The following is a 25,702-nucleotide window of genomic DNA, read 5'->3' as shown; positions in this document are numbered from 1 at the left end:
ACACAGTTGAGCTTCCATTAATTTCTGCAACACAAGATCAGAATCACAGAGAAGTAACATAGTAAGACATATTTATAGAAAAATGAACAAAGTAACATTTCTTTTAAAAGAAATATTTTGAAATGTGTGTCACGAAAAACAGTTCATTATGACTTAAAATAGAAACCTAGGTTAGTAGCAACATTTTAATATTATTAAGTGATTTAATATTATAAATGTTTTGCTCAGAGATGTGCTGGACAGCGCTGCAGTCTTACAGAGCTCAGCAGGAGCTGTAATGTCTGGTGTTAATGGTCTGCAGTGAATTCCAGCCTGCCATGACCACATTGGTACCATCCCTCAAGCTCCCTATGTGAAAGCCAGCTCCAGCACATTCATGCAATCTGGTGTGACTGCTGGGGCTGTATATTCTCTGTAGACCAGCTCAGGTTAGCTGGGTAAATCAGGAGCATGTCAACTGCTTCTCTCTTCTGAACTCCTGGTTTGTGAAGCGAAATTAAATAGTGCCCCAAAATTGTTCTTGTTCAGTGTCTATTAGATAAGCTGTGTGGATCTATCCCACTGTAACCCAGAGCTGACAGTAATGTATGTTTCTGTTATCAGCCTCAGCAGAAAGAGTCAGGGAAGAATGAACACATCATATGGACTATCCTGTAATGCCAAATGCAGAACTGAAGAGGCTTTGTAGAGTGAGACTTGCCTTCCTCTGCCAGAACTGGGTCTAGGGACAAAGCATTCACTGAATGTGAAGCATGCCAATCCAACAATTTTCACAAGAGCTTTAAGGCACAAAAAAGTGCATCTTAGCAGGGATTCTACTTCCTTGAAATGTTGATAGGATTTTACCAGCATGACTCCAGTTACATTCAGTGATGGTCCCACAGCTGAGAACTCACATACGACTTCAGGAATTGACTATTCACTGTTTGAGCTCAAGCTGTGTCAATGTATATAAAGAGAGAGATGGCTTTAGCAGTACTTACTCCAGAGAATTTTCTTTCTGTATCTCTTCCTGTGATCACCTGTACTTGACAATCACTGGAGTATTTGTCTTGGGAGGCCTCAATGGTATTTTGCTGATGAAGAGCTTTCAATTCTGCAATATCACATGCCCTTTTTACATCCAGGGCCACATTCTTGCTTAGATGCTTTCTCAAGCAAGTGAAGGGAAGCAGCTTAAATCTTGATATAAGAGTAGAGTTCTCTTTTTGTTTGTTTTATTCACATATATTTGCTTGTGCACTTCTGAAAATAGGCAGCTGGAACTAGTGAAGAATTGTACTATCTGCTGTCATGCTTTACTGCTGATTCCATCCAGCATTACTTCTATAGCTCACCTGCTGTGGGTAGGGCATGTTGTGTCTCCCCCAGTCTGAAAGATACCATTTTTATAAATGGTATTCCTCACATGCATTCCTCACTCACTTGGTAATTCTTGAGTGATATTGATGGGAATGAGAGTCCTAAAAAGATTTTAGGCACCTAAAGATCTCTCCAGGCTTTTCTCTGATTCTTGAGTGCTTTTGTGACTCTTAGCCTCAGTCTGTTGGTCATAAATATATATTGATTACACAAAATACAATTCTGAGTCGTGAATGCAACAGTAAGCACCCAAACTCACTGCCATATTCCTACCAGGGCAAATGGCATTCTCAGCAAGCTAAGTTATTATATATGACAGATGAACTTTCAGAGGATCTTGTTTTAGCTTCATGAAGCAGAACAATAATTTTGTCTTTATTTGAGTTTACCAGCAAATTGAATCAGTGCAAAATAGCATACAATTACTGCATTTCTTGAGACCTCTGGCCTTATGGATTTTTGGGTTTGGTTTGATTGGTTGTTTTTTTTCTTGTTGTTGTTGTTGTTTGGTTTTAGGTTTTTTTCTTTGTTTGTGTTTTTGTTGGCTTTGGTGGGATTTTTTGTTATTGTTCTTGTGGTTTTTATTATTTTAAATTTGGAGGTGGTTTTGTTTGTTTATTTAGTAGGCATTATTATAATGAATTAATAATAAGTGACATAAATTTAGTAACCCACATTGGATTGTGTGGAACACTTCTAAGGAAGAAGAAATTCTGTGTTTACTGGGCATGGTTATACTTAGGCAGTCAGGGTGATGAACTTGACAGAAAACCCATAGAAAGACAACGTCATAGAAGAAAGGCATCACTACCCAGCAAAAAAATGTCACCTTGATTTGTCAGCCTCAGGGTAGCTATGTTGTCCTGGTGCCGTTAATTTTGCCTCCTGTGACTGAGCTGTTAAGACTCTAATGAGAGGATGATGTTTAAATAGAGGAAAAGATTGGTTTTGCCCAAAGGCAAAATGATAGGGAAAGAGAAAATCTTACCTAGGTGCTTGCAAAAAAAGCTACCTGTGGTCTGCCTCCTAATTTCTTACTGTAACCTTAAGCAATCTCATTAAATTGTGTGAATTTTCTCATCACGGTTTGGACTACACATTATATGGGCCCTTGGACACAAGTGTGCAGCTGCACTTCTTCTGGGGCAGCTGCAGGGTCCCTGTGTCTCAGAGGAACTTCTTCAGTGCATCAAAGGCACCTTTGTCTCCCTGGCCCAGCACCCATGGTCCCTGGCCTCAGGACTGGCTGAGCTGCCTTTGGTAGCTCTTCTGCAGAGGTTCTTCTGTCTGCTACCCTCTGAGCAGGGAAGGAGCTAGGATGATGAACAGCTTGTCCCTGTCTAATGACCATGGCCAGCTGAGGTGTCCCAGCAGCAGTTTATCCTTGTCTGACTTGCAGGGATGTGCCTGCAGGGCCATGGAGAGGTGTCCTGGCAACTCTTGAAGTGGTAATTCAGGCACCCGTAGCACTGCAGCTGCAGAAGCAGAGGCCTCCAGAGGAGTCAGCTCTGTTTTGGGTCTCATGAGGACTCTGATGGATGTTGGAGGCTGTTCAGTTTGGTTGGGAATGTTTTCTAAATGGTTTCTAAAACCCCAGCTGTCTCCAGAACTCGCTTTTAAAAAACCATCTCCAATAAGTTCTTCTATCCTCCCCTGCTGTCCTAGGATGTGTGTTATTGGTTCCCAGGTCAGCCTGTGGGTCTTTGTCCTGCCACCACCCACATTTTGATCACCTCCCTTGTTTGAGCTCTGACCTGAAATCCCTGTCCTACAGACAACGGGATTCTCCATCCCTGGTGGGATCACTGCCTCCCCACTTAGCCCCTTGGTTTTGTTCCTAGATTTCTGCTCTATCTCCACACTCAGGTGGGATTGATTTTAGTCATTTCAAATAGTCTTGATTATCCTGCTCTCCATGGTAAGGGGAGAAGGGAGGATTGGATCAGCTTTCTCCTCTGTATCTACAAAATAAATACTTTGAGATAGTGAGAAAAAACCTCTGCATTGGCACAGAGTCAAATTGAGGAGGTAGACCAGAAAATATTATGTGTAGAAAAAGATACAAGATTCTTCACAGATCTGTAAATATCTTGTAAATATTTCCACTGTCATTCCATAAGGTCGTTCTGCCTCGTTGTCTTTTATTTTTGCTTCCACATGTCTTGCCCACAGTTCCCTACGTGTACTGTATTTTAGTTTGCCTTACAAAATCCCTTAATAAATACACTTACCAAAGAAAATTGGCAAGTGCACAGGTATCATTTTACATCTCTTGTGTGATTATAATATTCCCTTCCCTCTAAGGACAATTTAGCTGTATGGTTGGAATTAATGTGAAGAGAAAATTCTGCCAGGTGCGACCTGGAAACTCTATACCAAAATAGACAAGAGTTGGGATGAACTTGAGGATGTAGATATGATTAGCTGCAGTTAGGATCATCTCCTAGATGAAAGAGTGAAAGAGTATGAGTAAATCTTCTCAAGAATGTATCAGATGAAGCAAGATTTGTCACCGTGGGCTATCAATACTGAAGAATATTTAGCAGAAGCCAGAGTTAGGAGCTGGATAGGGCTCGAATGTATCCCTCCCAGCACTCACCACTCCATATGGGGACTGTTCCACACATTGGGATGGATTCACCTCCTCTGGCAGCTGATAAAGAAAAGATTCATTCTCTAGCCAGATGGCAATAAGATCACAGACACCTTGGGTACAGGAGTTTTGAGACAACACGCCACAGCGCATTCAGGGAAATATTCTGTGTATCCTGGTTTCTTGTAGGTAAGGTGAGCAGATGAATGCCGGGGACTTTCTGTAAGAGTTAAGTGCCCCAAAGTCACAGGAGGTGCGTGACACATTCTAATGTCAGGGTTTTTCAGGAAGGCAGTGTATCAGAGAGCCCTGCTGACTGGTAGCAGCAGCAGCCCCAGCCCCTCTGGGGAAGCAGAGGAAAGGGAGCTGCAGGGAGCAGAAGCAGTATCTGAGCTGTTTATCAGAATACCAGACATGTACTTTCTGGTTGATTTGAGCACTAGCTGCATGGTTTGGGCTTGCTTTGGTGTTTTTATTTGCCTCAGTCCTTTTGAGAAACATTTTCCTTATGACTCAAAGAACACTTTGATTATCTTGAATGTGCCTGAAAGGCACCTGGACTGTTACCTTGTTGCATTGGAAGTGACAAAAGGAAAACTAGGGGGAGAAAAGGATTTAGTTATAAAGTATACTTTGATTAATTTTTTTTGTAGGTAATGTCAGCTCTTTTTAGATTTAAGGCAGGAAAGTCAAATTAATTATTTCCTTTGCCTAAGATTTTTAGATTGTGTCTGAAACCTTGGCTATGCTTCATGGAAGTTTGCTGCTTTCACTTAACTGTTCTATTAGATTAGAAAAATCTCATAGGATGAAGTGTGTTTCAATTTACCATTCCCCCTCATCCTACCACAGAATGCCCCCGCTAAAAAATTTGTTCCCATCTTTCTTACAGGCCTGCTTTAAGTATTGAAAAGTCACAATAGGGTGTCCCTGGGACCTTCTCTTCTCCAGGCTGAACAAATTTTACACACCTTTCCAATTCCCAGAGCAGGATGTTGTGGGTGGCTGTGTCAAAGGCCTTGCAGAAGTCCAGATAAATGACATCAGTAGCCTTCCCTTGACCACTGATGTAGTCACTCTACCATAGAAGGCCCCCACCTTGGTCAGGCAAGACATGTCCTTGTTGAAGCTGTACTGGCTGTCCCAAATCACCTCCCAGTCCTCCATGTGCCTTAGCACAGCTCCTAGGAGAATGGGTCTGTTCTGTGATATTCACAAGCACAGAGGTCAGGCTAACAGGTCAATTGTTCCCAAGGTCCCTTTTTCTCCCATTTTAAAAATGGGAGCAATGCTTCCCATTTGCCAGTCACCAAGAGCTTCACTTGATTGCCATGGCTTTTCAAATATCATGGAAAGTAATTTGATAACTACATCAGTCAATTCCCTCAAGTCTGGGATGCACCCAATCAGGTGCATAGACTTATTTATATTCAGGTTCCTCAGGTGAGGAACAAACCTTTTCTCTCTGTTATTTTTAATGAATTTACTGAGTTCTTATAGTCATAAGAGTGTTACACTTCTACCAGCAGAAGGGAATTTAAAGATTTAATTATAATTAAGTACAGAAACAGTGGAAGGTATTTGCTTTATTGTAAAATGCAGTGCTCTGGCATGTACCTACACCTGCACATCTGGACTGCAGTCTGTGATGTGGCAGCAAATTTCCTAACATATATAAGCCATGTTTTCCTAAACACAGTTAAGTATGTGTACTATGTTCTGCACTCAGGAGCTGGAACTGTGATGCTCACATATGGTGGCCTTTGCAAGACAACAGCTGTGAGCCTCCTTCTCCACAGTTTTACCATCAAAAATGGTCTTTAGGAATCCCCTGCCACTGAGACCTGTAAAAAAATCCAAATCAATAAAAACTTAGTTATGAAGAACTCGGCTACAGAGCGCTTAGGCGCTCAGACACATCCATGAAGACCACATAGGAAACACCCAGAAGTGCTTAGCACAGCTGTGGAAGCTGGGTGGTTGCATTCTTAATTATCTTTAAAAGGTGAAGACTCCTAATTCATGTAGGGAAAAAAAGTCACTCCTATCTCTAAGAAAGACAAGCAGGAGAATACAAGAGTTACAGCTGGCCAGCCTTACCTGGAAGTGTGGAACAAATCCTCTTAAAGCTATTTCCAGACATGAAGGACAGGAAGATGACTGGTTGTAGTCAACATGGATTTTTGAATGGGAAATTATTCCTTGGAATGCTAACAGCCTTCTATGAGGACTTGAAAGGCTTAATGAATCAGGGCAGAGCAGTGTGTATCTCAACTTTAGCAAGGCTTTTGTTAGCGTCTCTGAAAACATGGAACAAATTATTGGAACAGACCAGCTAAATGGGCATAAAAAACTGACTGAATTGCAATGCTCAAAGGGTTGTGATCAGCAGCACAAAGTCCAGCTGGTGGCCAGTCACTGCTGTTGTACTACAGGCACAGGTACAGTACTCTTTAACATCTTCATTAATTACCTGGATGATGGGACATGCTGCACCCTTAACTAATTTGCAGGAGATAGAGGACCGGGAGGAATGGTTGATGCCCTAGAGATTTTCCTGATATTCAGAGGACAAGGAAAAGCTGCAGAAATGGGCCAACAGGACCTCACTGTGTTCAGGAAAGGGAATGCAGTCCTGCAACAATCTGGGAGATGCCCAGCTGGAATGCAGGTTTGCAGAAAAGGCCAGGAGGCTCCTGGTGGACCCCAAGTTGAACATGAGGCAGCAAGGTGCCCCTGCAGCAAAGGCAGCCAATGAACCCTTGGCTGCATTAGGCAGAGCATGGCCAGCAGGTTGAGGGAAGGGATTCTTTGCTCTGTTCAGAACTGGTGAGACACACCTGGAGTGCTGGGCCCAGCTCTGGGCTCTCCAGTACGAGAGAGGCATGGAATTATTGCTATGGGTCCAGCAAAATGTTATGAAGGTCGTTAAGAGACTGGAGGATCTGTCATACAAGGAGAGGTTGAGATTGCTGAGGCCACTCAGCCTGTGGAAAAATGGTTCTGGGGAATCTCAGCTGTGTGCATGAATAACTGATGAGGTGTAAGTAAAGCAAAGGTAGCCAGATTCTTCTCAGTGGTGCCTAGTTACAGGAAGAGAGGTGGTGGACACAAGTTGAAACCCATGAAATTCCACTTCAGCAGAAGAAAAGCATTTTGCTGTGAGGGTGACTGCACATTGGCACAGGTTGCCTAGAGAATCTGTGGGGTGTCCATCTCTGGATATATTCAGAGTCTGATGTGGCACAGTCCTTCTCTAGCTGATCCTGCTCTGGGACAAGATGGACTAGGGGGACTGGGTGAGCTCCGGAGGTTCCTTCCAGCTTCAATGATAAAGTGACTCAGAACGTCTGGATGTAGAGAAGCACGTTGTGCCTAGCTAGTAAAAATACCACCAATTCAAAGGAACAAAAATGATAACATGGAGGGAAAATAGCAGACTATTTGGCTTGGTTTGGTCTTGGTATTGGAAATGAAAACACATTTGCAAAATAAAAAGGAAGTGTTGTAAAAGTAATTCTTGTAAGAAAACTGAGTTGAACAACACACCTCATTGGAATTTAACAGCCTCAAAACACGTTACTGTTGTGGTTTTTATTCCCAAAACCAACATGATTGTTTCCCTTAAGGTGGGTAGTCTAACACTCAGGAAGTTGACAATGGACTCATTAGTTTATTCCATTTTACAAAAAAGAAAGTAATAATGTTTCCATCTTTTGTAAAAAAATTTCAGACCTGAATTATAAACCAACTGGGATATTTATATTCTCTGCACTGACATTTTTTCATTTATAAGGAACATGATGTGATTAAAAACAGTAATGGCAGAAGAAAGAAGAAAGTACTTGATACTCAATGCTTGTACCAATTTCTGTGTCACTGAAATTCAGGCCTTTAGCATGAATCCATTTTTATTCTGTTGAGAACCCCTGTTTATTTTGTCACACCTAAAAAATCAAGAAGGCTAATAGGCAACTAATTAAATATTAAGTCCCCATTCATTCTGCCACACATCAGTGACTGCTGAATAACAGCAAAGGTGGTGGGAAGGAAGAGAATACAAATAGCTGTTTAATGAAAGCTATCTGTTCAAGCCAGAACAGATATTGCTAAAATATTTGGTTACGGCAAGCCAGACACTTCCAGATCAGGTGCAGGAAGAGCTGCTTGTGAACTGGAGTCAATGTGAAAAGTTTCCCTTGCTGGGAATTTCAGTGACAAACATTTGCCTGAGTAGAGTAAACGTGGAGAGATAACCTTTTAAGTTTTGGATGAAGGGAGAAGGGAGAGAGGAGTGGTTGCAGTGCTAAAGTATATTCTGCACTGGTGCTGTGAGTAAGAAAAAAGCCCTCACTCAACTCTCTTGCCAATCTCTAAATGCAAGTATGTAGTTCTGTGTGTTTATATAACAACTTCCAATGAAACTAGGTTAAATAAATTAGTGTTGATAAATTTACGTGAGCTGTTTGGGAAAACTCACTTTCTGCTTGTTTTCAGCCACATCTGTACCACATCTGTACGGAGGCTGAGGCATCTGTACTTTTGTTTCAATGTGTATTGCAACATTTTTATTGCATTCCACAGGTCCTCCAGTAAACGTTACTTGCAATATTTTTATCAACAGTTTTGGATCAGTCACAGAAACCACAATGGTAAGTGCTATGATGCCATTGGCAAGAGAACAACAATACTTAATATATGTCATGAACACAACCTGTCAATTTTTCTATTTATTGTTCAACTTGCAGGTCCTCCTGTAAATGTTACCTGCAACATATTTATCAACAGCTTTGGTTCAATAGCAGAAACTACAATGGTGAGTGGGACTGATCATTGAAGCCATCTTGTGAAGGAGTGGGATGTGATGTAGAATAGAGATGCTCAGGATGTGGGGGCATTTACTAAGTTATGAAGCTACTAAAAACCTGAGTAAAAATAACACAAAATAAAATAACATAAAATAAATATAAAATAACTATATATATGCACACATATAAATATATATATATATATACACATATACATACATACATATATATAAAATTAAACTCACCTGTCAAGTCTAAGCACACCTACATTGGGACTGCACCACAGTCTGTAATGACTGTGATGGCAGCAAACATGGGTGTGTGCAAACCTGCTTTCTCAGGTTTCATTAGCTCTGAAGAGGCAGAGGAATGGCTGGAGCTCAGCTGTGGGTTTCTCTGCCAAGTGCACCATATTTGAGTGTGCTTTTACACCACATGCTGAATCCCCTGCTGCTGCACAAAATGGTCTTGTTTAACTGAGATAGATCTCTGCGAATTGCAGCCACAGAAGAAAGTGTAAAACTTGAGTCAAATGACTAGAGCACGTGGGTATAAGACTAAGGTATTTTGAGGTTAAATTAGTACTAGGAAATGATGGGATTCCACCTGACTGAAATTTGTATTTTGACTAATGCAAAGAACAAAGTCAAAATAAGGTCAGATTTTTCATTTAAAAAATTGCAAAATACAGTATAAACAAAATCAAGCAAAGAAAAAATTAAAGTTAAAATTTTTATCCAACTTTTTTTTTTAAAGCTTTTAGTATATAAGCCTATCAGTCTATTTTTTTTTTCAGTATTTGCTAAGAAAAAAAAAAGCCAAAACTTTTCTGACTCCATTTATAAAAATGCTGAGTTTTTAAAATCTTTTTCAGAAGTGAATATAAAAGATCTGTTTTTTATTCAAGCCCACATACTCCTGACTATGTGGGTTAATCCTCAGAGATATTTTTGACAAATTTATCATAGTAATGTGATAAACCCATAATAATTATTAGGTGCTCATATCCATGGTACTTTTGAAAAAATTGCAGTGTGGTTTCACAGCTCTGTTTTCCAGAGATTCCTACACAGCATCCAGGTTTTTCTGGATTTGCTGAAGCCAGAGGCAATAAAGGTGCTTGGCTTCCTGTAGGACTGAAAATTTGGTAATTAATAATGAGCTTGCTGCCCACTTGAAGTAAACCAAAAAAGCAGTTTTTTTGTAAGATGGAATAGATACTGCCTCGCAGACCTTGCATTATGAAGGAAGAGAAGTTCTTTAGCCTGACTTATGTATTTTGTTTAATATTAATTTAGATTCAATTTTAACTCATGCCATCATTTTAGTAAGTGGTAATTAAAGATGTAGGAACACAAAGCTTCTGCTCCTAAACAATTTTATTTTAAAAACCCACCCTGTTATTTAATATTTCCTAGAGATAAAAGGCAAGTTATTGCTAGGCCAGGTTGCTTTCTTTAATTTGCTATAAATGATAAGCTGTAACCTACAGAGCTATAAAACAAACAGATAGGTTAATGCTTTAGACCATGTATCTGTAAAATTTAAAAAAAACACCTTAAAAGAGAACTAAAATAAATTTTAAAATGACAGGGAAATAACATATCAGGATGTAACATAATTATCAACAGACTTAATTTCCGTTATTTTGGAAAACATTAATTGTTGTCCTGTGTTCTAAGGATTCTGAGGAGATAGCTGTGAATGTAGCATTTTACCCAGCCATGTCTGTTGATCCCAGTGTAGAGACATCAGCATAGCATTAAGTAGCAAAACCCCTGCACGTCACTAGCTTTACAAGATGGCATTCAATGAAAATATTTGCACGACCCAATGCTGATTGCATTAATTAGACTCCTTCATTGCTTTGATTAAATCCCCTCATTGCATTTTACCTTCTATCAAATATGTTAATGTGTACCTTTCCAATGCTCATTAACACATTTTGCTGAAAACAGCCAAACATTCAGGTAGATGAAAACAAAGACTATTGGCTTTCTTATTTTGCTTTGTTCATTATATCTGCTGAAAGTGTGGAAAGATTCTCTAAGATGCTGTTCACTTATTTGGTATTGATTTTCTTAATGTTGTCCCTTCTTTAATGACTATTGTTTTTAGGAGTCTGCTCTGAGAGGCAGACATCAATTGCTGTTCCAACGTCTTTGCCTTTCTGAAATAGATATAATTGTGTGGTAAAATTGTTGGCATCCCTTGTGATAAATAACAAGTTTGTTTGATTCCTAGGAATCATTTTTCCCTATAAAATACTCTTGATGGTTTTGACATAAAACTAAATGATTCATTTAAAAGCCTGGATTGCAAATTCAATAGAGACACTCCTGCCTCAGAGGAGAGGAATGCTTAGTGAAACCATGTGCATACACTGAAGGGACATTATCAGAATATAACTTGGACCATCTACAGCAGTTCATTGGGAACTTGGAAGATGAAAACTTGCTCAGGGAAGCTTTCAGGAGGAGAAATTAACATGGCAAATGGGAATACAGTCCCAGACCTACTAAATTCAGTAACATTCTCAGGAATAGTTTCTGTCCTCTGAATAAGAGGCACAGTACAGGATAAAATTTCTCCCTATGTGAAAGGCCAGCACAACTCTGATGTCCAGCACACACGCTTCTAAAAATGAAAATGTTACATTAAGAAATAAACCTGGGATTTTATTCTGATTCGGATGGATGAATTCCATAGACTCTTCACCAGTTTTATTCCCAAAGATCTAAAGAAACAAAATGCAGGTGTAACTGTCTTTCTGCTCTATAATGCACATATGGGACAGTATCCCAAAAGATTATTTTTCCTGTGAAAGAAATGTTTTTCTTCCTTATCAAATGATATATATTATACCAAAATGAAAAGGGTAAAAAAAGTCCAGAGTCAAGATTATATAGTTGAAAATTTTTGTTGATTTGTCTTTAATTTAAGCCCTAACTTGAAAAGAAAGAGGAAAAGTTTTTTCTGAGTAACTTTACTGAATAAAGCAGTCATGAGAGTAAACTCTGTATCTATTTTTGGAAATATTTACACATGCAGTATTCAGCAGAAAATTCACTGTACAGCATGACTGCAGTTGAGTATCACAGATGAGTAATCTACATCAGCCTGGGCAGCGTCCCAAAGAATTCAGATGTTCAGTGCTCCTAATGACCAGGATTTTTTAGCTATCAGCTGTAGGAGAAGTTAAGAGTGGTTTGTTCATTGACAAGCTAATTGTTAATTACAGAAATGACTAACTGTGAGGACATTCTTATTGTTGCTGTGCCCTCTAATCAATGACTGACACTATGCAGCAGGTTCTCTGTTAGGGTATGTGATCCAAACTCCAGTTGTGTTTTGAGTACTTATATTAGCAGAAAAAAAAATGCCATTTCTTAATTTTAAGAGCTTTGCTGTGGCTAGCTGTATGATGCTATCTCCCATTTAAAGGGGAAAACCCCCCATAATTACAAATAAGCTTATTAGATCCTAATAAATTCACATGTATACTTTTAACTAAATAAAAGGCTCCCACTGAAGCCATTGGGAACACACTGCATGCTTATACCCATAGGTAGCCAAGTGCTTTTGTGTTAGCATGGCCTTGGAATAGGTCATCAAACCACTGCTTTTCAGTTGGCATTTATCTTTAGGATTTAGAGAGAGAGAGAGAGTAGTCTTTCTGGCAAACCCTGCCTATTCATGGAAGGCCAGCTAAGTCTGCTGTTTGTTTCAGACTCCCAACTCAACTCTTGGGCAATCACTGCTGTTGGAGGGGAAACTGGGAGGAAAGCTCAGACCTAAGACAAGTGCTGGCTCAGAGACAGAAAGCAGCACTGAGCAGGGCAGGGGCTCCCCTGCACTCCACAGCAGTGCCTGAGGCCAAAGGAATCCAGAGCTTTGCTCTGTGAATCTGGATTTAGATTTGCTGAAAAATTATATCTATCTACATTCCTGTAATACAGACTAAGTATATCTGTGGATCAAGTCCCTAAATCTTCAGATAGAGCTACTAAATCTAATCAGATTAATATTCTTTCAGTATGTTTGTATTGCTGCGAGCTTGTGGCTTGAGAACAGAGGAAAACTGTTTATCTGAGTTGCCTTGAGCTATTGCTGACACTGGCAGTGCATCTGAGATTGAATCTTCAGGTCCACACTCCTTGTTCAGAGTGGTGGTGCAGTCAGAAAGAACTTGCAGAGGAGGTGTTCTTGTGGTTGTGTGGGAGTGCTTTACTACAGCACACCCACTCTACCCTCAGGACCTTGCCACATACACTCTGCAGTCTGCCTCAACTCCATGTTGTTCTACTATTCTCAAGAGAATTTTCCTTCAAAGCATAGTTACAGTGGTAGCTCAGGAAAACAAAATTCAAAATTCTGCACATGATTAGGTCTGACTGTGCAAACACACACCCCTCTCTACAGCTTATACAGCAAGCATAGGAGGAGTAAATAATGCTGTTCTTGTGATGTGCATGTTATATTTACATTTTTATTTCTCATTAAAATATCTACACATATATATGCAAAGCCTATCAGATGTAAACAAAGGTTTCAGTTCTGTTTTGCTTCTAACAACAAAGCTTGCAGAGGGAAAGCATTTCTGAGTGTGTCATGACTGATAAATTTATGAAGGGACATGTTGAAAAATATAGGGTAATCTTATTGTCACTATTTATGATTTTGGTATAATATATATTATTCTATGCAATCTCTTCTATGAATAAAGATTTACCAGACTGTTTTTTATTATCTAAGTCACCAAGCACTGAAGTTCATCAAAGCATTTTTTAGATATTTCTATATAATTTACTGATCTAACTTATTTATAATTTCTATGTCATGGGGAAAAAAAAATTCCTCTGTTTTCCAAAGACTTCATTATATATCATATCACAGTGAAGAATTAAAGCCAGTCTCACAACTAGTCGTAGCAATTTTATTTTTTCAGCAGTTGCTCCTGCCTTCTTTTCTGCAGAATTCGAATCAGCGCATTCCTGGATTTATAGCTAAAGCTGTCCCATATAAACTCTGAGACTCATATATACTTAAAGATAAATATAAGCTTAAAGACACATTATAAACATAAGAAACTCTCAGTTTCTAAGACCAAGAAATAAGGGATAGTATGATTATGGAAAGTGTATCCTCACAAGATGTGATGACATTTTATAAGCTCAGAACTGCAAGTAGCTATTTGATATTTAAATGTCTGAAACAAGAACACCATTAAAGGTACAATGACTTGTGAAAAACAGATACAGGCCTTTGTAAGTATCATTAATAAATGCTATTCTTGAGACCTCTCTCAGGTGTGTCTTGCTCTGATTAGTCAACATTCCTGTTTGAAATCACATCTACCCAAGAGCAAAATGAAAATGAAAAACGAAAAAATAAAAGTTATTCACCTACTGAGATTGTAAAGCATCTTCCCATTGGGTTCAAAATCTGCATCAGTTTGGATGTCAGAAATATTCTTCCAGGGCAGCAGCACACCTCACTAGCACCCCATGGAGCAAAGGGGGTGAAAATTGAAGCTTGGAGGGGCTCAGAGTCTGCATATTGGGCAAGCTGCTTTCTGCAGCTCTGATCAGAGTGAGAATATTTATCTACATTTCAAGGGTGATAACTTCTTTTCTATGCAGTTCAGGTACCTGACTAAAACCCAGCCAGCTCATACATTTTCCATGTCAAAAGCACAGTGTTGCCATTTCAATGTGCAGCTGAAAATCCTAAATGTCAGTGCTTTGTAGTATCAGCAGAATTATTTGATAAAGCATTCCTTCACATAATATAATCAATACAAATATTAGTAAATATTTTTCTTTTAGAAGAAGCGTAGATGGTATTTTTAAGAGTGTTCACAAACAAATTAAAAATTATAATTTCAGAAAAATGAAGATCTTATTTGCTGACTTTGGAAACCTGGGATTAGGAGAGCAAGCATTTGTTTCTTTCCACTCCCTTCAGAGAGTTTAGAACCTGAAATCTCTTTTTGCACTCCCCTTTAATAACAGTTCTTGACATAATGTTAATGTTGGTTCTAAATGAACCTCTAAGTAATTGCTGCCTTTCCCAGTTGTGACTAGCAGACCACCAAGCAGAAGAATACAATCAGGCTAATTTTAATGGGATGCAGCCAGGGAGGAGTAAATGAAGGAACATACACAAAAATCATACAGTAAATAGGAAAAGGAAACAAGCAGTAAATAAGAAGTGGTGATTTAATTTCCTGTATACAATTTCGGCTTCACAGGAATTAAAAACTATTCATGAGTACATTAGACATAAAGGACTTACATATTAGAATAAATTTATTTAATTGGTAATTTTGTAGCCTCTTTGATGACATTGTATATATTAAGCTGCAATGCTTTTTGAATTTAAAAATATCTCTTACATAATCCACAACATTTGAAATAGGGTTACATTTAATTGTGGAGATTGCAGTTAATATTTTTCTCATCACTGGAGAAATTTTGATTTGGAAAATGTACCAGTTGTGTTTGTTTGGTTCAATGAAGCACTTTGACAACTTTATTTTCAAATGACAACTCTGATGTTCAAAGGATAACACAAATGTTTGCTGTAATGCTGGTACTGCCCTGTATGTAAGAACATAAAGCAAGCTAAAGTGGTCTTCCAGTTCTGGTGGCTTAGTAACCTGTTTACATGACATTTCTGTAGGACTACAGAGTGAACATTTTTTTGAGGCAGCAGTGGAATGACTCACGTCTGGCTTACAGCGAATATCCCGATGATTCCCTGGATTTGGATCCCTCTATGTTGGATTCTATTTGGAAGCCAGATTTATTCTTTGCCAATGAGAAGGGAGCAAATTTCCATGATGTCACAACAGACAATAAGTTGCTGAGGATTTCTAAAACTGGAAAGGTGTTGTACAGTATCAGGTAAAACAATTTTATTTCTTTTCTCTTCATCCCTTTCTTTCCCTTCCTGTTTTTCTGGATGCAACATAGATGTTTAATTTCTTGTTGTCCCATGTGTACAACTAAAATGAGACTTACTAATACCAGGGTGGAAGGAAAATTTGCTTACATTTCTTTGCTAACATTTTAGTTTTTGCAAAATAGTCTCTAAGGGGCACAGTGGTATTTCTTGGTCTTGTTGAAAACTTGAGGCTGTCGAGAACTTTAATGGTATGCCTCAGTAGTTCCCATTAGCATTAGCTCAAGTCACTCCTCTTGCAAACAGGAAATCATCTCTTGGATTGCAATTTAAAAGTAAAGGGGAATATTAATTTAAATGACTGCTCAACACTTTCAGTAAAAACATGCTTGAAATGCAATAAATTTGACATGCAAATCACTGGTTAATTGGATATATCTAGTCACATTTAAAAAAAAAAAACACCTGGGACTAAGGAAAGCCTTTTTTTTAGTACAAGGAGCTCAGAAGTGTGTGTCACATGTGACTAGCTTTAGCTGAATTAATAAACACTGACAAAATATGATTTGATATGACCTGATGAAACAGGACATAAGCAGAAAAACAAAATTGCATTCCACAGGCATAAATAGCAACAAACAACCTGCTGTATTCATTTGACATTCAGCTTACTGTGAGACATTAATTGCTTAATAGAGGTAGCCAAAGATGCAAAATATTCTATTATTGCTCTTAGGATTGTGTAAAATGAAGTAATAACTGGAGTTTATTTTCTTCCTGGGGACGCTTCTTGATTTTTTCCTTTCCTGCATTGTGGAAATTAAACATGATAGTATTTGTTTAACAGGTTGTTTAGTGAATTTGCTCATCCTGAAAGCAGATTAGTTTTAGAAGGCAGTTATTTCTATTGTGGTTGTGACTGCATTTTCATTAAGGAATTAGTATTGATCCAGGCTCAGGATAGCTGTGCTCTTTAGGATGTTAAATAAATAAATATCAGCATGGAACTTCATCCACTTACATAATTTCTGGGGAAATTCCTCGATAAGAGCCCAGTAATATTTGGACAGATGAAGCAAGGTTTCTGAGCAGGGTTTCAAATTGCTCTACCTGAAGGGTTTGAGAAAAATAGTAGGATACAAGGATGGTACCAGCACTAGCAGAGTGATAAATATGCTGTCACTTACAAATATTTCCTGTTTCACCCTGAGAAGGAAATGAATGTATCTGTTTGTTTGAATGACATCAGACACCATCTCATTGGAGGAAACAGTGCAGTTGGGTGCTGCTCTGAATGCAGATGGATAGTTTTCCTGACATTTGCTCATGCAGCAAAAGTGATATTTTGAGCTGCCATCTCACATTTGTAAAATTCCTACACCTAAATGCAAATTAACTTGAAGCAGAGTAAGCAGAATTCCAAGAGAGCGCTGAGCAAAGCTCATCACTTCTCACTTGTATCACACAACAGCAACAGAGTAACCCGACACATCCAAGGTGGCATAGAATTTTTTAACACTTTCTGGAGTATGCAAACTTGAAACCAGCAGCAATTACAAATACTTGTCCTTACTCTCTAAATACTGGGCTAGAGACTTCTATTCCATGTCAGCTGCTTGTAGCTGTGCTATGCAGAAACAAACAATATTTTAGTGATTGGTTTCAGTAGATTGGGAATGTTCACTGCTGCCCCAATAGCACTTTGCCTGTCATTGTGATAGTTAACATTTAGCATTTAGTGTGCTTTAAACGTTTAAAGCACTTCACAAATGCCTCTGGGATGTAGCAGGTAGGCTGTTTAGTCATATTTTCAAATTTAACAAAATCAAGATCAAATCAATCTTGCATAAATACAATCTGTTCTTTGCATAAAGTGAGTTTGGAAGTGGTCCTGGTAATTAATGGGCAAGAAGCAAGGTGTGTGTATTGTGTGGCAGTGGAATCCCTCTTCCCTATATACTGCACCAAAACCATGAAATACACCATGCAGGAGGCTGCACTGGCTCATGCTGTTAAATGCTGTCAGAGGCCAAACCTGCCCTTTCTGAACAGAACTTGGAAAGTCACCTGAGGCAACAATTTATGGTCCATATTTTACTAAAATGAGACATTTGGTGTAGGGTATGGGTGCTCAGAAAAATCCTGAAAAGGTGAGTGAGGGTCTGGGCCATGTATCCTCTCCTCTGCAGTGCTTGGCTATGGGAATTGGCTCACCCTGTGGGAAGCATGGGGCTCTTCATCCTTCTCTTGTATAGCTGGTCAATGAAACAAGCCTAACACAGCACAGAAGAGGCATAATGTAGATTTCCATCAGAGTTTGCCTTATAATAATCATGATGCTCATACTTGCAGATTCCTACAACTATATTTAATTCCCTGGGAGTTGTTACAGAAAATAAAAATTTGTTGATAGTTGATGTACCCGCCTCTGAATCATAACTTTAGGAATCCAACCCCATTTTTATATATTTGCTGCACGCTCAGATGATTACCTTGATCTGTTTTTTATCTCAAATAGCAGGCTGTGTACAGCCTCAGGCTCTATAGCTGGGTAGCTGGTCTGCACCTTTGGGTGCTGCAGGGTAAATCAGAGCCTTGTGGAGGGAACCCAGAGCTACTTAATACTGCAAATAGATGCTATTGCCACTGGAGATGTAGCAACAGCTCTTAGAGGCACATGCATTTTGGGAAATCTGCAATTACAGCAAAGTTATATTCAGCAAAGAACTTCACTTTAGTCAAGATCAGTCTCAGTTCCACTCATATACAACAATTGAAAAACTGTTAAATAGCTATAACTTTTATTTTAAAGCACTCTGTAGAGAGCAGTCAACAAGAAATGTTTGTAATAGCAGTGTTGAATAAATTAGTTTGTGTTTATATTGTGTGCTGAAAAACCAGTAAGAGTTCAAACCATAGCCTACACAGTTTCACCCCCTAGATACTGTGAGTCATCTGCTTCCAATCCTTGAGTGATTTCTGCATGGATTGGATTTTGGAGGGGGTTCTGTCCTTGGAAAGTGTTGCAGCACAGTGTGATGGTACCGAGAGTCCTATTCCAGGCACTCACATTCTGTATGACACCTGCATTTTGCATTGCACACCCCACTGCACGGACTTTATGTCCCAGGGACAAGGATTGTGTCTTCTCTGCTCCCTGAGGACACCTGGGACATCAGGAAAATGCTAAATAAACTCACAGAAGGCTTTATATTCTCTCTGAGCCACCCATTTGTGCTACCTGATTCCCACAAACTCATTTCAGGCTGCCAGCCAGCTCAGAATATTAGCATCTGCCTAAAAGCTTATTTTTAGCAAAATTATAGAAAGTGATTTTATTTAAGGTTTGTGGCTTTTTTCCTGCATTAATTGCCTCCTTCTCTTTTTAATATTTTCAGTGCATCTTAGCCATATGAGATTGATTCAGAAAGTGATATAATTCAACTGTAATATTGATCCACAGCATTGAATCTAGAATATATTGATCAGGAAGGTAAAAGCATTGTAAATTTATATATATATATAATTTTTTTTAACTTAACTTTTTAAACAGAAAACACTCTCAGTTGAGCTTTGGTCTGAGTTGTAATGCCAGTGTATTTAGCCAGAAATAGTCACAAAGCAGATTACTACATATTTTTTAAAAGGAGGAGATTTTAGAATGTGTTGCATTATTTTTTTAACAAGAGAGACACTCGGAATTCTAGGCAGGAGATCTTTGCAAATTCACAAATTACATTTCTTTCCCTATTTTTTCTATTCCTGTTCAAAGAGCAATTAATTACCTAAGAGATTTTCCTCAAGTCTTTCAAAATACCTGTTTTTCTGTCTTTCTTTTTCTTCCCAGTGCCAGGACTGTTAGTGATGTGGACCATTCGTTCCTTGTGGTTTCAACTATCGACCTAGTTTGAATTGCAAATGCTGCTGTGGCTGGGGGCAGAGTGCCTGTTTGAAGGCACTTCTGCGCTGTGGGGCACTGGAAACAGAGAAGGCTCGAGCTGTTGGATTGCTCTGTTTGTGTAGCTGCCCTGGGAATGGTTGCCAGCCCTCCATACCACAACAAGTAGCTGTAGGGTAGTAGGTACATCCCAGCAGCGGGAGCTGGTACCTCCCAAAGCCCTCACCTGCTTATGCAAGCCAAGAAAATCTCTGGGAAGCAGTACAGCTATTTGCAACACTGCCTCCCATGCCAGCTGCCTCGCTCAGGAGTTTCCAAAATCAACTCTTCTTGGTGTGGCCAAGCACTGAGGGACAGAGCTCTGAGTCAACTCCCTCCTGCGCCCCCAGGACCCCACACAGGTCAAGGTGTTAGACCAGGAGTGATGACTGCCATGTCCATCATGTAAATCATCAGAAGTAATCCATGACACTTTTATAACCCAGTTTTTCTGAGAGAAACTTCTGTGTGTTGTAGTCTCCTCTGTACTCATGTTCTTTGCCTTCTGGGAAAGAAAAGCTGGTTAAGGAAATACATAGGTAGCGCTGCTGATCCCTCTGCAACAGACTGCTCATGGCAAAAAGTTCACTATCCTGCTGAAATATATTGCTTTTAAATAAGATGCAGTCTGGGATTTTTTGCATGGCTGCTATAGAATATGTTGTCATGTTGCAGCAAAGTCAGGTGTAGGTTTTCTAAAACAATTTTGGGGTACAGAATTTATAGATAAATGATATTGAGGTTCCATTTATATCCATTATGTGTAAACCATCCATGTCCCAGCATGGTCTGGCCTAGCACAGTGGAAGAAAATGTTATGTTCTACAGCCCTGTGTGCATTCTGTGCTTTAATTTGATGACTTCAATTTTATTTTACAATCTAGTGTTGGGATTTAAGAGGATTTGGACTTGACTAGCAGCATTGTCTTTCCATGTGACAGATTGGCAGAGGTGGGATCTCGGAGATGTTTATCATGATTGACATGTCTGTTTGCTTATTAAACTGCCACCTCACACAAACATATCTATTACCTCAGGTCCTATCAGAATAACACTGGTATTGACAAGGTGGTGATTTTCCCTTGGAAGTGAATGTCAATAATCACAGGGACATTTTCACTGAGAATTATTTCATTCTTGCACTGGCAAAATGGTACACTGCCCCATTTTAATTGCCCTGACTTTACAAAAGCATAAAATTTCTTCATATACATGTGTCACAGTAAATTTTCTATATTTAAACCAAATCAAAACACTGAAGAATAGTCAATGGAAATGCTAACTGAAACAGAGAACATGCAAAACATTTTGGTGTTTGACAGCTCATATGTACTGTGGGCTGAGGCCTTATAGAGCTACAATCATTAAACTTTATTGTGCTGCACAATGTTACTGGGACATGGACACTTCCCAAATTGTGGCTGTATGCTACATGAATCCAGTGAATTTGACAAATTTGTCTTCCCATAAGCATGACTACAATAATAACAATGGTTTCAGAAGCTAAAAACTGCAGCCTTTTGTGGGACAAGCAGCCATTCTCATTACAGCTGAACCCAATGTCCTTGGATTATCAGTAGCTCTCTGGTTTTCACCCTGCTTTTCTCTTTCCTTTTTGCCCTTACTCCTCCCTCTCCTTCTAGCCCCACTCCAGCCCCTTCTTTTTGGGGCCTTGCAAATAAATGAACTCAGATTCTTCTCATCCTTTGGGGTTGTTTCCAAATACTCTCTTTAATGCATCACCCATTCCCTTCTTTCTCATTCCCTCCCAATCTACAAATTCAGTCTAAGGATCTAGCCCCAGGTTTTCAATACCCTTACTTTCCTGTTGGATCTAAAGTACTTGCTTTGCATAGCAAATAATGAAATCTACTAAATAAATAATAAAACTTATGTGGGTACTTTGTTCTGCGTCTAACATAGCTATTGTGAAAACCCCATTGATTATACTGCTTAAGAAAATAATAATTTACATTTTAATGAAACAAAATTAGTTGCTTTTCACTTCATAAGGCATTTAAAGCAATGCAGGGGTATGGGCATTATATCTGAGCATGTGCTGCCTCACTTCTTCCTCTAAGGGCAGGCACATCCCCAGATGAGGCAGGAGAGCAGAGGAGGTAAATACAAACACAAGAGGGGAGCTGCTTAGACCAAGGGACAATGCTGCCAGGAGAACAAATGGCTCTGAACTGGTCATAAGTAAGCTCAGAGAGGAAGTTACAAAGTTTACAGCCATATACACCTTGAATTCCTGCAACAATACTCCAACAGAAATAGGGACACGCACACTAGATACCATGAAATGAACTTTGATCATTTTTGAAAGGGTTGAGAGGATGTGACTCTGGGCGGTAGCAGATGATCAGACTGATGGCATGAAATGTCTCTTTTACAGCCCTGTATTCCCCTGTCTCAATTAAAAGGGAAGACTTTGTTCTAAGTAAAAAAGTGAGAAATGCTGCTGGAGACCAATTTGTACACAGGAAGTTGGTCTTGGCTGGCAGGATCAAAAATACTGGCAGGTGGCTACTTCTGGATATCTGTGCCAATGGGACGGTTGCACCACCAAGAGATGTCTGTGTTCCACCCTCCTTATGGCTCTTGGCAATGCCTGCCCTCGAATGCTGCTGGTGATCAATCACTTCATTTAACCAGCTAAAGGTTAGGTGTAAAATGATGCAGGTGAAGGAGCCCTTCCTAAAAGGCACAAAAAAGCATGTTTTCCTAGAACATGGTCCCAGGAATAAAGGTCTTTTGCCAACTGGATTGAAATATATGGCTTAGAACAGAGATGTCATCATGCCAGGAGGAAAGCAACACCATACCAAGCATACACTGCAGGAGAACTAAGATAGAAAATGACAGAGAAAAAAAGAAAAGGTGAAATATTGTTCCTCATGTAAAGGAAACACGTGCTTACAGAATTTAACTGTTACATGCAATCACACTTGAATTTAATTTCATAGATTTGTTTGAGCAATAATTGGAAAATCATTTGCTGGCAGCTCATGTGCTGGCATTGTGTATCTGCAGACAGTGATTGCATTACAATGAGAAGTGGGATGCCTGAAATGAGAGCTCCACCACCCTGCTCTGTGCCAGCTCCTGTGTTGTTAAGCAGTACATGAAGCAAGGCAAAGCACTGGAGGGAGTGAGGACATGCTCAGAAACAGCAGTACTGAAACTCCAGCCTGTAACTCACATTTTGCCTCAGCAGAAAGGGTTCCACATCTCCTCTAAGCTCAACTCCAGCCCATTCCTACCTGGCAGAAATGAAGCTGCAGAACATAATAATTATTAGAGAGGAATTCCAGGACTCCTCAGAAAAAAGGAAAAAACCAGTCAGTTTGACTGTTCCATTTAACAGGACAAAGCCTGTAGACTGTGAAAATTACCAGAATTGGCATTCAAAATGATGAGTCAGATCCCTGAAAAAATAATGAGATGGACTACAAAATGAAAAGACATTTAAAAGAAGAATGCCACTGGGAATTTTTTTTCTGCCTTCTGATAAGTGATCATTGTGTGTGCCCTTCTTTCAGGCACCCAAGAGAGGGGGCTGGGAGGAATATAAAGAGATTTTAGATTCTCCTCCGTGTTTCAGTGTCACTAGCCTGAATGGCATTTGCTCCTGTGTCATGCAATGCTGTCATGGTTGCTGTGCAACTTCATCTCCCCTGCCAGTTTAATAGGGAACTTTATCTGCTTGTGCTTAGGTAATATTTTAATGTTATTTCAGCAGCTAGAAGGATCAGGAGTTTAATCTTTCAAAGAAAAAAAGTACCACTAAAATATCTTTAACTTTCTTGTCAGCTTGGAGCTTTAAGAAAAATACCAGAAACCTTGTAATTTACAATAGCATCTTTAGATTCAGCAATGCTGGAAAAAAGAAATCCCACTTGTCTCACTAAATCCAACACTGAGGGGTTTGCACAGGTATTAGTTTTGTGATAAAAATGGCATGTAGCCAACACTACCAGTGATCATGCATGTGCTATTTATGTTCTGGTATTTGCAGCATAAAATCCTAGATTGTGAAATCTCTTGTCCCAGCAGCTGAGGTGCAGATGGGCGTAGTGTGAAAGAATGAAGGGATAAGAATAGAAACAAAATGTTATTTTTAACATGATGCCTACTCATGGTGAGGCATTTATTGCTTTTCATGCTAGTGAGGAGATAATCTTGGGGTTTTTTTTTGCAGACAGAAGGGATTTATACTCTTATCTACAGGACTTTTTAAATTCCCAGCAGTATTTCTATACATAACAGGACTGATCCTAGTTATTTATCATTACAAAAAACTCTGTGAGGAGGCTGCTGTTCTGTAGCCCACTCATAACCAGCCTTTCTTGCAGAATAACTAATGAAAAGAATACTCTGTCATGATATACCACATACTATGATCCCCAGGGCCCTTCTCTTGTGAAACCAGTGTCCTCCTCTGGGATGAGATGTCACTGAGATCAAGGGAAGTTTTGGGTGTCTCGCAAGACATCAGGCTAAGGAGTGATAGCTGCTTGTAAAGGAGTGGGTTAGAATGCAGTTCAGTGGTTGCTGCAGACAAGGCAATGCATCAAATCTCAGTTAAAATTATATATTTTCCTAAATTTATTTTTTAAAAAATTCCTGGATTATGTAATGTGTAAACACAATTCCCTAAGTGTTTGACAAAATACGAGCATTCATTGCTTCAGATTTGTGTTGCAGACCATTCACAAGCAGCCTGTCTGTAAAGTACTCTGAAGTGTTTCTGTTGCACTGTGAGATTACCAGAGAAGTGGTGTGATGGTTGGGAGCCCCAGCATTCAAAACTCTTCAGTGAAAGAATGAGATTGGAAATCATCTTGAGAATAATCTGTTTATGAACATTTTATTTCTATTGATTTTTAAATTTTTTTTTTTAAATTCAAGATCCTTACCCTCTATTGATGGTGCTGCTTTGGGGGTTAGTTGTCAAAGGCAGACTGGCCTCACAGCTCAATACCCTGAAAGCAGGTGGGAGTGGCATTTGACAGGAATTGGTAAACAGGAAAAGGAGGAGGGAAGGGTGTGAGGATAGCCCAGGACACAAAGGAAAATGTCTGGGCTCTGTGTCATGTAGGTATCCCTGAGAGAGACATAGGGCAGATGGGCAGGCATAGAAGGATATGGGGAAAATGTCTCTGGTCTGGAGAAAGAGCAGGATAACGGCAGGAACAGGAAAAGGCAGCAAACACAGTGCACATCCACAGCCCTGAGCCCCTTGGCTGCAGGTGTGCCCTGTGCAGTGCCTTTCCCTCGGAGGGGTGGCGATGCTGCGGCTGCCTTCGGGCAGCAGCGCTGCCTGAGCCCAGCTCTGCTGCTGGCACATCTGGGGCCGTGGCAGCTCCCACCGGGGGAAAACACTGACATTGCAAAACGTGGTCAGGTGTGAAAGATAACCAGCACGAGGGTTTCTGATTAAGCAGTCAGACTATTTATTTTTTCCCACGAGATGCCTTATTTTGACTTCTGTGACAGCGGCCACAGCCTAGAGGACCTTGCCTTCTTCCTGCCTGCAGAAACTGGGGAATGCAGAGTGATGCTATAAGTAGGTTCCTGGGTTCACCAGAAATTTAAAAGTTTTGAGTGGGGCTGGGAAGAGGGACTGGCCCACAATCCAAGTCTTAGTGGTATCTCAGTACTTTATAGTGAAACCAGGAGATGAAAGAGGGGAGTTTGAATGAAATGCTGAGTGAAGAAATCCCAGCAGTGCCTGCTGCACTTTGAAGGCATTTAAGGTGTCAAGAAGAGGGTCCAAAACATAATACAGAGAATGCTGCCCTGGAGTACTTGGATTATAGCCCCGTCTGTGCTACAGTGCTGCTCAGTGACATTATTTATTTATTTATTTATTATTTTTGTCACAGTGGCAGCAAATTGTTCATTCTTTGTTTTCTGGCTCTGATTCTGTATTTTGTTCTGTTCATACTCTTATTTGCATTATTCCAGGGTTTGATTCTTCCTTGGCTGTGGGTTGAGTGAGGGAGCAGGCAGGGAAAGAAGAGAGCAGCTTTTCCTCTTCTCTGAGGCAGCTTGCTGTCCCTGGCACGTTGCCTGGTGTGCTGAGGCGCT

General features: G+C 39.7%; 1 protein-coding gene across 2 annotated transcripts in view; it reads left to right on the top strand.

The window, feature by feature from the left end:
- GLRA2 (glycine receptor alpha 2) overlaps nucleotides 1–25,702 on the top strand; it is a gene marked incomplete at both ends in the record, with an annotated part of 121,484 nt that overhangs the window by 14,936 nt on the left and 80,846 nt on the right. The window contains 2 exons of one of the 2 annotated variants that reach the window (XM_084226262.1): nucleotides 8,704–8,771; nucleotides 15,448–15,671. In XM_084226262.1, the coding sequence (XP_084082388.1) occupies nucleotides 8,704–8,771; nucleotides 15,448–15,671 (292 nt within the window). Of the gene's footprint in view, nucleotides 1–8,539; nucleotides 8,608–8,703; nucleotides 8,772–15,447; nucleotides 15,672–25,702 lie in introns of both variants that reach the window. The other variant, XM_084226263.1, reaches the window with a different exon arrangement.

This window comes from Fringilla coelebs (assembly GCF_963513975.1).
Source record: "Fringilla coelebs genome assembly, chromosome: 2".
NCBI lineage: Eukaryota > Metazoa > Chordata > Aves > Passeriformes > Fringillidae > Fringilla > Fringilla coelebs.
This window is presented reverse-complemented; position numbering and strand designations above follow the sequence as displayed.